The sequence below is a fragment of the Hippopotamus amphibius genome, chromosome 1 (genome assembly GCF_030028045.1).
Source record: "Hippopotamus amphibius kiboko isolate mHipAmp2 chromosome 1, mHipAmp2.hap2, whole genome shotgun sequence".
NCBI lineage: Eukaryota > Metazoa > Chordata > Mammalia > Artiodactyla > Hippopotamidae > Hippopotamus > Hippopotamus amphibius.
The window spans coordinates 230,137,990-230,151,543 of NC_080186.1; the positions used below are offsets into that span (position 1 = coordinate 230,137,990).

At 37.2% G+C, this 13,554-nt stretch overlaps 1 protein-coding gene across 7 annotated transcripts in view; it reads left to right on the plus strand.

Moving 5' to 3' along the window:
* The window catches only part of PDE4D (phosphodiesterase 4D), a 688,956-nt gene that overhangs the window by 668,348 nt on the left and 7,054 nt on the right, over positions 1 to 13,554 (plus strand). For all 7 annotated transcript variants that reach the window (XM_057743087.1, XM_057743118.1, XM_057743095.1 and 4 more), the window contains 6 exons: positions 2,625 to 2,718; positions 4,065 to 4,237; positions 4,786 to 4,884; positions 6,226 to 6,390; positions 7,589 to 7,688; positions 12,756 to 12,910. In XM_057743087.1, the coding sequence (XP_057599070.1) occupies positions 2,625 to 2,718; positions 4,065 to 4,237; positions 4,786 to 4,884; positions 6,226 to 6,390; positions 7,589 to 7,688; positions 12,756 to 12,910 (786 nt within the window). The remainder of the gene's footprint in view (positions 1 to 2,624; positions 2,719 to 4,064; positions 4,238 to 4,785; positions 4,885 to 6,225; positions 6,391 to 7,588; positions 7,689 to 12,755; positions 12,911 to 13,554) is intronic.

Sequence of the window (13,554 nt, forward strand, 5' to 3'; positions counted from 1 at the left end):
TTGCAGCACACAGGATCTTTGTTGCAGCATGTAGGATCTTTAGTTGCGGCATGTGGAATCTTTAGTTGCGGCATGTGGGATCTAGTTCTCCGACCAGGGATTGAACCCAGGCCCCTTGCATTGGGAGGGCAGAGTCATAACTGGAGGACCACCAGCGAAGTCCCCAGGCAGTTCTTAATAGCAACTTTTATCTCATAGCACAGACAATTTCAGGTCAAAGAGATATTTCATTACATATATGTTTAAGATGTTTAGCAGAGTCTCTGGAATATATTTTGCCTAAAGAGTAGATTCTTTCCAAGAGTAAGTTTCATTCATTAAACAAGAATTTATTTACCTTTGGGCCTTATGCATGGTATTATTGTTATATTTTTGAAGCATGGTGACCATTTTCTATATGAATAATACCTTAAATTACTTTTCGGAATTGGTAGGGGAGCTAGATATTTAGATATGTATTTTGTGTGGGCATAACTATAGTTAGAGTTTCCATTCATTTTTCCTGCAATGATAAAAATCAGCGATCACTGTAAAAGGCCCAGGAAACTGAGAGATAGAAAGAACTCAGTGCTGAGCACCTACTATGTGCCAGTGCAAGTTAAATAATCTAATACATTCCTAGTTCATAGCCTATCATTTACTTAAGAAAATATAACTTTATAAAAGGAAGGACAGAAAATGTTTTGAACACTATTGGAATTTTCTTCAAGAACTTTCTTGGAAGGTTCCAAATTTTACTTTTTCCCCAGTGGGTCGTAATATATAATGCTTAGAGAAAATAAGCAGCAACCCATGTTTTGTAGACTGCATGATGCCAATTTTAAAAATACATATACATCCTTGTGACTCATTTATTTTATAACTGGTTGTTTGTACCTCTTAATCCCCTTCTCCTATTTTGCCTATCCTTTACCCTGCTCCCCACTCTGGCAACTACTAATTTTTCTGTATATGTGAGTCTGTTTCTGTTTTGTTATATTTGATCATCTGTTTTGTTTTTTAGACTCCACATATAAGTGAAAACATACAGTATTTGTCTTTCTCTGTCTGACTTATTTTACTTAGCATAGTACCCTCCAGTTGCATCCATGTTGTCACAAATGGCAAGATTCCATTCTTTTTTATGGCTCATATTCCACTGTATATACATATATACACCACAAGATACAATGCATAGCACAGAGAATATAGTCAACAAAGTTATAATAACTTTGTATGGTGCACAATCTATAAAATGTTGAATCTACTATGTTGTGTACCTGAAACTCGTATGATATTTTTAAGTCAACTATACTTCAACAAATACACTTATACAAATGAAAAAAAAAGGCATAGAAGGAAAAAGAGCTAATTATATATGGTTATTAGCAGTGGGACAGTGGGGATATACATGAGTTCTAATTTTTTCTATATAGCTTTCTAGATTTTCTAGATCACATATGCATTTTATAATCAGAGCAAGTTATAAAAAAAAATACACAAAGAAAGTGAACTTTGTGTTTCTGAGTTTGAGAATAAGCTCCCTCAACCTGTGAACTAACAACCATAGGCAGGAGAATGCTGATACGCCTTTCTTGTATCCAAAAGTCTATTGAAATTTTTTGTTGCTCTCCCTCTGTGCTTTACAGTGATGAATTCTTATACCTAATTTAGGTGGTCAGTAAGATTAACTCTGGAAGCTATTTGTCGAATTGTCTTGAATTAGAACACCTTGGTATGAATTATGCAGAATCAAGATTTTGTACAAAATTCTAATAAATTAAATACTGAGTTAGAATTGCATTTCAGACATTACTAAATGATGAACTCACTGCTCTCTTTTTCCAGACTTAAATGAGGATTTATGGTGAAATTCAAAATTTTAAATGTTACCAAATATTAGAGTAAAATGTGACAGGTCAATTTTCAGTTGTTTTTATGTGACTTAGGAAGATAGATTGGTAAGTTCTGTGAATGCTGAGAACCAATAAATCCCTACTTAGAAAAAACTTTAAAAAGGAAATATTATATAGTATCTATTCGAGTATTTTCTCCAAAGTTCTGGGAGAGTATTCAAATAAGTCTACTCAGTTTTGTTTGGGGGGAGAGGACTACGTTTTAACCTCAGACCAGTATACGTATTCATTTCTGCTAATGAGAAATTAATTGATAAAAATATATCATGTTTTACTGTGTAGCAACCCTTTTGTGTGTTTATAAATTAGTTTTTTTCTCTTCTCTAAATACTAATAATACATGTTAATTTTTATGCCTTTTCTCCCCCTTAATGAATGTCCTCCTTGAGTGTCTGAATCTGTGCTGTCTGATATCGTAGCCCCTAGCTACATGTGACTATTGAAGTTTACATTGATTAAAATTAAGTAAAATTCAGAATTCAGCTCCTCATTTGCACTAGCCACATTTCAAGGGCTTGATCGCCACATGTGGCTAGTGGCTCCTGTCCTGGACAGCAGAGATTATAGAATTTTTTCATCATTACAGAAAGTTCTATTGGATGGCACTGATCTAAAGAGTCAGGACAGGTTAAAAATTCTTCAGCATATTTTCTGTATCTTCATATAGGCTATGTTATTTCACGTAAACTTTCCTCTTCTGTTATTTCATCTGATCTTTCTGTTTTTCAGTTTAAAAGGATGCTTAATCGAGAGCTCACCCATCTCTCTGAAATGAGTCGGTCTGGAAATCAAGTGTCAGAGTATATATCAAACACATTCTTAGGTGAGAATAACAACTTAAATGTAATTTTTAAATTTTCTTTTGCATTGTTTTTGGAGGTAGATTGGGGTACAAGCTCATTTTGGAAATCAAATAAGAGTTAGGGGTTCCATTTTTTTTCATTTACCGTATTAATCATTTGAGCCTCTAAGCTTTAGAACCTAAGGTGACAAAGTACATTTTTTACCTTTTAGTTTTAGTCAGGACTTTAGGGATTCTCTGAATTAAAGTTGTATATTTCCCATTTTTCCAAAGTACTCAATGGTAAAATGTATCTTATAGAGAGACCTATTCATGCATTCAACAAATTCTTGTTAACTGCCAGCCACTGCTGGACACTAGTATTTAATGATCAATTAGAAGTGGTCTCTAAACTCAATGAGTTGATAGTCTAATGGGCACCATGCCTGGTAGAGTGGAGAGGCAGATGGATATAACACAATTGCTAAAGGAAAGCTAGCTGATGATAGCTAAGAGTGTGGTGTACTGGGACACCACCACCCAACCGCCCATCCACAGAAAGAAGATGCAGTAAGGGAAAGCCAGTAACTTGAACATATCCTTGATCTGAATTTACTTTCAAAACAAAACTGTTGTAATAGCTAATTAGCACATTCACTAAACAGACATTTATTGAACACACACTCTGCAAGGACCAGTTAAAGGAGCTCACTGCTGTGAAATAGTGGATGAGTGTACTGAGATATCTGATGTCTGAAAACAACAATTAGCTTTTGTGAATCTGATGTTCACTTATCAGATAATATTTGAGATTCTCTGTGCTCCTCGTAAAACCTTGTTACATTATCCCCCCATCTTACTATCATATAGACAATGCAAACCAGCAGTAGCAGTCTAAGTCCTTCAGATATGCTGTGTACGCTCCCACAGAGTAACCTGTGTCAGTAAGCTGTTAGGTTCACACAGTGCTGTTTTTATATGTGTGCATGAAATTTCTGCCATTTCAAAGTAGGGATTGAAACTGGAGTTCTTACTTGGCAAGAGCAGTTTTCCCGCCCCTAAGTGAATTTTAAATAGGAATGGAATTGAGCAGTAGCAATAACCAATGTCTTTTGCCTTTTCCAAGTCTGCTATCATAAGTTTTTCAAAAGACATAATCACTGAATACATTTGATGTTAATTATTTTCCAGTGGAATTTACTTGCTTAATTTTGTGTTTGAGGGTATCAAATTAAGTCCACATCAAATTATAAATACTCAACTTCTTTAAAAGGAGTTTTACTTGGAAATATTTCCTAGAATATATAATGATCAATGCATGTTATGATTAAAAAAAAAAACCCAGGTAGAATTAATAGTAAATGTAGAATTTTTTTTTAATTTTTAAGATAAGCAACATGAAGTGGAAATTCCTTCTCCAACTCAGAAGGAAAAGGAGAAAAAGAAGAGGCCAATGTCTCAGATCAGTGGGGTCAAGAAGTTGATGCACAGCTCCAGCTTGACTAATTCAAGCATCCCGAGGTTTGGGGTCAAAACTGAACAAGAAGATGTCCTTGCCAAGGTAAGATGATTTCAGGTATCATGATCAGAAATATGCAGTGAACTTTCATTCCTTCTCTTTTAAATAAATGGGAAAGTTTATTAGTTTGTGGGAGTTTTTTTTGATAGATAGGAAAGCACTTTATAAAGCTCTTTCTAAACCAATTGAGTTTTATTAATATGTGGATTTAGACAGGCGGTTTGGTGTTCTTTATTTTTGCATCTACGTTTGATTGTCTGACCTTAAACAATTAAAAAATCTTTTAGGAGAATAGTTAAGGTTTTTGAGAATAGGTTTTAACTGTTAGAGAAATACTTTGAGATCAATATTTCAAGTATGTAAATATGTTGTGTTGTCAGAGGCATAAGGTCACGCAACACCATTCAGTTTCTAGTGTGTTTAAACGGATTTGCCTGAAGTTTGCCTATGCTTACATGGTGCATTCATTACATTTAAAATGAATTTCTTGAAATCTAACAATCTTTTCATTAAAGTCATTAAATAATTGTATTCATTGTTTCACGTTCTACTTCTGCATTCAGATTTGTTCTGTCTTTCCTTAATCCCAGGAACTAGAAGATGTGAACAAATGGGGTCTTCACGTTTTCAGAATAGCAGAGTTGTCTGGGAACCGGCCTTTGACTGTTATCATGCACACCATTTTCCAGGTAATGTGCTTTAAGTTCTGTCACCTCTCTTTTATTTGGTGACATAATGTGCAGTTCTGTGAATTGTGCATGCATTTTATCTTCTTCACTACTCACCCTCTCTTATTTTTTTTTAAATTTATTTATTTTTATTTATTTTATTGGCTGTGTTGGGTCTTTTTTTTTTTCCTGCTGTGCGCGGGCTTTCTTTAGTTGCGTGCAGTGAGTGGGGGCTACTCTTCATTGTGGTGCACAGGCTCCTCATTGCCGTGGCTTCTCTTGTTGCGGAATACGGGCTCTAGGCGCGTGGGCTTCAGCAGTTGCAGCACATGGGCTCAGTAGTTGTGGCTCACGGGCTCTAAAGCGCAGGCTCAATAGTTGTGGCGCATGGACTTAGTTGCTCCGCGGCATGTGGGACCTTCCTGGAGCAGGGATCGAACCCATGGCCCCTGAATTAGCAGGAGGATTCTTAACCACTGCGCCACCTAGGAAGCCCTTTCTTACTTATTTTGATACTTTTTTTTTAATTTGCCCCTTTAACAAGGGGCAAATAATAATTTACAAAGGTTGGAGTGTGGGTAAAACACAAATAAATCAATTGTGTTATTTTTTTCAAATTAAGAAAAAGATGCAATGCGTTTCATAAGGGGCAAATAATGATATACAAAGGTTGGAGTGTGGGTAAAACACAAACAAACCGATTGTGTTCTTTTTTTCCATTTAAGAAAAAGATGTGACGTGGGCAAACTGAAGCAATTCATGAAAATAATAGTTTAAACTCAGGCACGTGACCCTGACTTGCATAGAGGATGGTGTGCTAACTTTACAAATCGAATAAGCCTCTTGCTGACTCACCTTACAATGTCATTTCTTCAGTCACCATCTTGTGGACTGCTCTCTTCTTCATATTGGTTTCTCAGGCTTGTTGAGTTTTCACCCCAGCCCAGGGTTAGGATTTATATGAGGAGCTGAGGCTGTAGATGCCCTGGGCCTGGAAGGGCAGCTCCGGCCCTAGGCAGGATGTGTGTCTCACTTGTCTTGACCCAGTGGCCGAGTCAGTGGGGCTGGACTAAAGCTGCCTTCAGGATCCCAGGACACAAACACTTGGCTGGTTGGCAGCTCATTCCTGATACCAGATATCTGGGGTAAACATTGTTGGGCCCCAGAACGACAACTTGACTCTAGTCTTGTCCCTGAAGTTCCTGGATTGTCTCAAGGGTTTTCATTGTCCTCACTAGACATTGAGAGAGGGCTGTTCTCGTTTCTGGGTTATCCACAGGGGACCCTGGGGGGGATTTTTGTTGTTGTTAACACACTATATGGAAAATCTTTTATGTAAGGACAAAATTTCTTTTCCTGCAGGAACGGGATTTATTAAAAACATTTAAAATTCCAGTAGACACTTTAATTACATACCTAATGACCCTGGAAGACCATTACCACGCTGATGTGGCCTACCACAATAATATTCATGCTGCAGATGTCGTCCAGTCAACACATGTGCTGTTATCGACACCTGCTTTGGAGGTAAACCTGGTTTCTAAACCTTCAAGAACACTAACTTGCCACTCATAATGGTTTCTTCAACTTTTATCCTGAAGGGTGCACAGGGCAAACAATAATTGGCTTCACTGGAAGTATTACTGAGTTGGGGGGGGGGAAATGTCATTGTGATAAATAGTCTTTGATGAATTTTGTCAGTGATAATTGACCAAAGATTTAGGGATTCTTCTCTTTATGGTACTGCCTCTTTGAAATGATCTAGTGGACATTCCAAAAAGCACATCTGGCTTACACAGTTTTGGTTGGTTTGGGGGTTTTGAGGGAATTTAGTCTGACTTTTTCATTTCTAGTTCAAAGATGCTTCTTTCATAAAATAGAAGAATGCATTGATATTTTTCATAGAACTTATTAGAAGGAAACACATCTTTAATGCTACCAGATCCTATGAAGTTGTTCCATTAAATGTTAATTAAAGCAATTTGATTTCTTTAATTGTTTGGGAGAGTGATCCTCTTTTGCTAATATATTTTATAGTTCAGATTGCTTCATTATAAAACTGTGTTAATACCTCATCATTTGAGTGAGAGATTCTCAACTGGGGGTGGTTTTCCCCTTTCATTCCTACTCCTCCCTTCCCCCCAGGGACATTTGGCAATATTTAGAGACGTTTTTGGCTGTCACAACTCTGGAGTACATGCTACTGGCATCTCATGGTAGAGGCCAGGGATCCTGCTAAAAAATCCTGTAGTGCACAGGATGGCCTCCCAAAACAAAGAATTATCTGGCCCCAAATGTCATTTTTGCTGAGATTGAGAGTCCCTGTTTTGAATGGAAGAAGAGAAAATAAAATTGCTCATCATTAATTTTATGCACATTTTCAGAATATCCTTAAACATCTTAAGTACTTTTAAAATAAGCTATTATTTTCTATAAAAATTTGCAGGTGCTCCTTTTTTAATACTTTAAAAATATGACCAATGGAAAAGTTTTGATCATGAGTTATAATAAAATCAGATAAAATATTTCCTCCAAGATTACACTTAAAAAGACCGTGAGGAGCTCACTTTCAAAAGACTCCCTTCCTGACACATTATGATAATATATTTTGAAGCTTTATTTTGTTTTCCATCAAATTCTAGGAAGGAATTTCCCATTCATATGTACCTTTAATTCATATTATTATAGACTAGTAATGTTATCTATATTGTCTGGATTTTTTCAGGCTGTGTTTACAGATTTAGAGATTCTTGCAGCAATTTTTGCCAGTGCAATACATGATGTAGATCATCCTGGTGTGTCCAATCAGTTTCTGATCAATACAAGTAAGTGAAGCTTATTTATTTTTGCAGAAAAATTTTCCTTTGTACATTTTAGAATGACTTGAGGGTCTTGATAAACTTGAGGTATTTCCAGAGCCGTAGTATTCTCTTGAGATGTGTGAATATGCATTTCAGTGATAGCATATGTTAATGCAGTGTAGCTCTAGGAATGGTTATATCCCATGAGGCATATGATGTTTGAAAAACATGCATCCCAGTACTTCTCAAGAAATAATATATTATCATGTTGGATGGACCTAGAGACTGTCATACAAAGTAAGTCAGAAAGAGAAAAACAAATATCGTATATTAACACATATATGCGGAATATAGAAAAATGGTACAGAGCAATCGGTTTGCAAGGCAGAAATGGAGACACAGATGTAGAGAACAGACATATGGACACCAAGAGGGGAAAACAGGGGGGTTGGGGAGGGTTAGGGTGGGATGAAATGGGAGCTTTGGATTGCCATATATACATTACTAATAGGAAAGAATATATCAAACTGTACACTTTAAATATATGCAGTTTATTGTGTCAATTATATCTCAATAAAAGTTCTTAAAAAAAAAGAAATAATATATTACCATGTTAGTAGACAAGGCTAGTCAAAAGTGAAAGTTTGCAGAAAGATTTAGATAGTTATGTGGTCCCTAAACTTTTAAATAAGATATCAGAATAAATGTTAAAATTCCTCATTTTCTGTAGGTTTTCATTTAATCCTCTCCAGAGGCTGTAACTCCTCTTTCCCCCTCCACCAGCATGCCCAGACATGTTCTTTCCTTTTTATTTTATTTTTTAATAGAAATTTCTCCTTTATTTTATTTAATTTCTTTTAAAATTTTTTTTTTTTTTTTTTTTTTTTAAATTTCTTGACACAGCATGTTGGAATCTTAGTTCCCTGACCAGGGATTGAACCCAAGCCCCCTGCAGTAGAAGTGCAGAATGTTAACCACTGGACTGCCAGGGAGGTCCCTGTTCTTTCCTTTTTAAATCTCTTTTTATATAATATTTTTTAACCATTTTTTCTCACTGGTGACATGTCATAAAATCAGTCATCACTACATTTGGAAACACAAGGACTAGTAGAGACTGTTCAGTGTGGGATACCTCTGACACACAGCTGCACAGAAAACCTCGGCAGGGAGTGTTAGTGGTGCTTGAGCTAGGCTTTTGCAAAGAGGTGAAGCTTTACAGAAATTCTCTTCTTTCTGTACTAGAAGTTAATTGGTAAATAATGTTAATGTACCATTATATAATCCCCTCCCACCATGGCAGATTAATGTTATGAAGTCACTTTTATGTGTGAAAAAATAAAGTTCAGAGTTGTTAACTTTCTTCAGATCTGTTAAGAATCTGCCTTTGCTTTTTGCCGTGAGCCTCCTTGCGCCCCACAGCAGTCTAGCTCTCGCAGCGCCTGTGCCTTCACCATTCATTCCCAGCACTCTGCTGCAGCCAGACTTAAAGAATTTAAGTATAGCCTTGCTGTCAGAGATTTAACTCAGGTCTTTTGCATTATTTATCTATTTGTATATTTTTTAATACCCTCTGACTACCCTGTAACAAAATGCACTTTAGTGACTCACTCATGTATCAGAGGATTGGGAAAGTCATGGATTTCCAAAATCATGGGGATAGTCAGTACATTTTGGAAGTCTGATTTATGAAATTATTTATCTAGGATTAGATAGGATAACATTTCATGTTTCAACCACCTTATGAGAACCTGTAATGGGGTGCTTTCAGGAGTCACCAAAACATTACAGCATATTGACTTATAAATGTTAATACACGTTAGAAGCAGCTGCGTGAGTTACACTATGTCATTGGTTAGGGTTGACTGTGTCCTTTCTGTAAAGAACAGGAAGGTCATATAGTCAAAGGTACACTGGCGATTTTTTATTATTCTGGCCTGATTCATTGTTTTCATTCTTATATATGTCTTGATATGTTATTAATTTTATAAATTTTTAACAAATACATATAAATTTTGTTTTAATTTTTGCCATTAAGAAAGGTATGCACTTTTTCTTTAAATTAATAGCACCAAAATCAGACTTACGTGTTTTCTTTGCATTCTAGTATATGTAATATTGTAAGTTCCCATATTATAACATCAGAATTAAGAATAGAGAACAAATTAAAACAACTGATAATAAAGTCACTGCCTTCCAAGTACTCTGATAAATTTTTCAAGACAAATGAGGACCTGTATAACAAAGGAAGTCCAACTCGAGGATGGAAGATGCCTTAGAGGACTGGAGCGGGGAGGGTGGGGGGGACTCGAGGCGGGGGGAGTCGAGGAAGGGAGGGAATGCGGGGATATGTGTATAGAAACAGATGATTGAACTTGGTGTACCCCCCAAAAAATAATAAATAAATAAATAAATAAATAAATAAATAAATAAATAAAAGAAAAATGAGGACCAACTCTATTATTCTTTCTTGTGGACCCTCTAAGGGCAAATGAGCTTAGGCTGGCATCAGGGTACCCACGGATCCTGCAGTTTAGGCTAGCAAGGCCCCAGTCCACAGATGCATCTGATGCCCTTTAAAGTCTGAGAGCCACTGGGAATAGATAATGGAGACGTGTAGGGGGGAATTATACATACAGGACAGTGGCCAAGGGTGTCTGTTTAAAGTCATTTTGCTGATGACCTGCCTGAGGTGGAAGGATAACTGACCATGCTTCTGGAAGTATCTGGTTATTCACTGATGTTGTGCAGACCTCCTTTCCGTGGGGCCTCAGCCACACAGGGCAGTCAGCAGTTCCCAGGGCAGCTTTGGATTGCTGATGTTTTCTTCAGGGTGGGGTGTGATGAGGCTGTGTTACGCCTGAGAGAATGAATGAGCATCATCACCTGGTAGATAAAAGTTATCCCAGGGTTGATCAGGGCCCCAGGGTATTATGAGAATTACTGCCTGAGTTCGCTTTTAACTAGGGGTCAAGCCAGCAAGCATTTTATTTCAAGACTCAGAAGAGGCTTAGCAGCCAGTAACACAAGTGGGTTTTAGCTTCACAGCATGCTCTAAAGGAGTCCCTCTAACAACTTGCAGACTTATAATAGCTTTATGAAATAGTCTATCAGAATTGTGTGATTATTTTTAGCTTACAGTAAACCCTTTCTTATAGACATTAACTTTGTGTTTTCACTTTTTTTGTGGATTGATTGAGCATCCGTGGCTGAGACTAGCACACTCTCAGCTCTTAGCCTCGAGCTGGCGCTGCCAGCTTGTCCAAAGCCAAACGCTGAATCTGTGTTTCTTGTAATAAAGAGATCTGATTATCAGATTAGACCTCCCGCAGATGGGAGGTCACCTGTCCCATTTTAAGGGAGGCTGCATAACCTGCCGTGGTGGAGCGGCACTGGGGCTCACCTGGCTGGTTCCCAGGCCAGATACACCTGTGCTTCTTAGTTGTGGTGAGAGTTTTCATTAATCATTCCACTTGTATAAGTTTTAGGCACTAAATGATTTGATATTAATGACACGTACACTCCTTGTAAACATGCTGGAAGTTTTGAAAGCAGAGTGATCATTTCTACCTGGCCGAGTTGGTTAAGCTTTTATAAATGATTTAGGAGAATGGGGGATTCTGAATAGGATGCAAACGTTGAAATTCCAGGCGAGGAGCTACATAAGACTTTTTCAAGGACAATACTATGTAAATAAATCCATAAAATGTAAATAGCGTCATAAAGTATTGAATAGAACACGTTAGGGGATATTTGTCTCAAAAAGGGCATTTCACATCATAGCATTATTTTCTGAAACAATAAAGCAGCATCAGAATATATATATCATTACATTTTACTTAGAAAACAGATATTTTATATTTATAGCAAAGATGCCTGGGTTTGGGGGGGAAGAGATTTCCTCACACATTTGAACACATTAGTTTTGTGTTCAAAGCATGACTTTTGAGTTCAAGAGCAGAGGCATTTCATTGTATGAAGGTGGAGCTGGACCTAGCAACAGTACACACACTTTATTTCACTAATTTCATTTTAAAATAAGCTTGCCACAGCTATATTTGTACCTTGTAAGTAGAATGTCATTTTTCTGTATAAACCTAAAATCATAGGGTTTCAGTCAAAATACTCTTGAACCTCTCTTCTCCTCCCTAGCTTCTTTAAAATAGTCATTAATTAGTATTGGATGTTTCTTTCTTAGAAAAGAATATATATTTTCCACACGAGTCAGAAAAAAGATCAAATATGTATGCTTTTAGTCTTTACAGTGACTTAAGTAGAGAGAATGAAGCACCAGTCAGTTTTTTTTAATAACTACCTTATAGATCTGAGTCTGCTATTTACAAGAACTAGGAAAGAGGCAGGATTTCTCACTGCCTAAAATACACAGGTCTAGGACAGTTGTTGGGGAGCAACAGAATCTTCACCATGGAGATACGTGGGCAGCTAAACACCTGTCTCTGTGTGAAGCCCTGAGCATGCAGCTGGGACCGGCAGTGTACACGTGTATAGTGACTGTCAGGATACTTGGAAAACAAAATGGAAAGATGAATAAAGCTTTGACTTTCAGAGCTATCCTATGAACAAAATAAGGATGCATATGAACAGTCTGATATTGTTCATGTGTGCCAAGCTATTCTTGTACCTTCTCAGAGTACAAGTAATCCTAAGTCACGTGATCTTTATATAAAATGTTGGGTAGCTGTTCCGCAGTTGTCAGGAATACAAAATCTTACGCTCTGGACATGTTGCGAATGTTAGGGGTAATATCTCCTGCTGAGGTTATGGAGCTGCCTCTGGCAGATCTGGAGAGGAGGTTCAAGACTATCTGGCCTAACTCTTCTTTCCCTTTAGAACAGAGGAAGCCGAAGCCACTTGCTGTGTGCCAAGAGCATCAGAATACACTCCCAAGATTCCAGGGATCTTTCTGTGGTTACATTAACTAGTAGACTTTCTTCTAGGTGTTGTCATGTAATGGAAATGTGAGCAGAGAGGGGAAATTGCTTCCTAAACCCAAAATATCTCAGAATGTGAAGAATAAGGTAAATTTAGCATAAATGGCTTTGCTAACACTCTATCTCTTGTCTTTCTTTCAAGACTCTGAACTTGCCTTGATGTACAATGATTCTTCTGTCCTGGAGAACCATCATTTGGCCGTGGGCTTCAAGTTGCTTCAGGAGGAAAACTGTGACATTTTCCAGAATTTGACCAAAAAGCAAAGACAATCATTAAGGAAGATGGTCATTGACATTGTAAGTTACTGATAAGAGCAAAAAAGAGAACTGTGATACATGGTGTTTAAAAAAAAAGAATGAGATGACTGTCAGGTAAAGGTATCATGTATATTTCAAGATAATGCTGCCCTTTCTGTCCCAGAGGCTGTCTTGCTGCTGGCAGTGATGCTCTATGGCTAACAGTCTGGAGCTAAGAATAATGACAGCTTACCCTCATTCTAGATTTATTTTCTGAACTGCTCCGGTCTGGTGGCAGACGGAGATGACTAACAAAAGCACAGGGTGCTGGCCAAAAAAATGGATTTTTTTCCATTCAAAAAATGGAAAAAAAATCTCTGTCAGCAGAAATGCCATGTAGAAACATACATGACGTTAACTTATCCTCTGTGCTTTCACAGTGATTACGAGACACAGGAAAATCACTGGTTATCAAAAACTTAATCTTTTATTCTTTGAACATACAAAGAAAGGCAGGCTTTATCTCGCTTGGATAAGCAGAAAATTAGCCAGAATACTGTTTCTGAAGTATTCTGTGTTCAACCTTGAATCACTCCATCATAGTCCAATAATCACTTTTTAGCCCAAGGAATAGAAAAACTTCAAAATGCGTGATGATGTCTTATCCATGGAAATATCCCTCTTTATCACCATGAAAGTGGCTG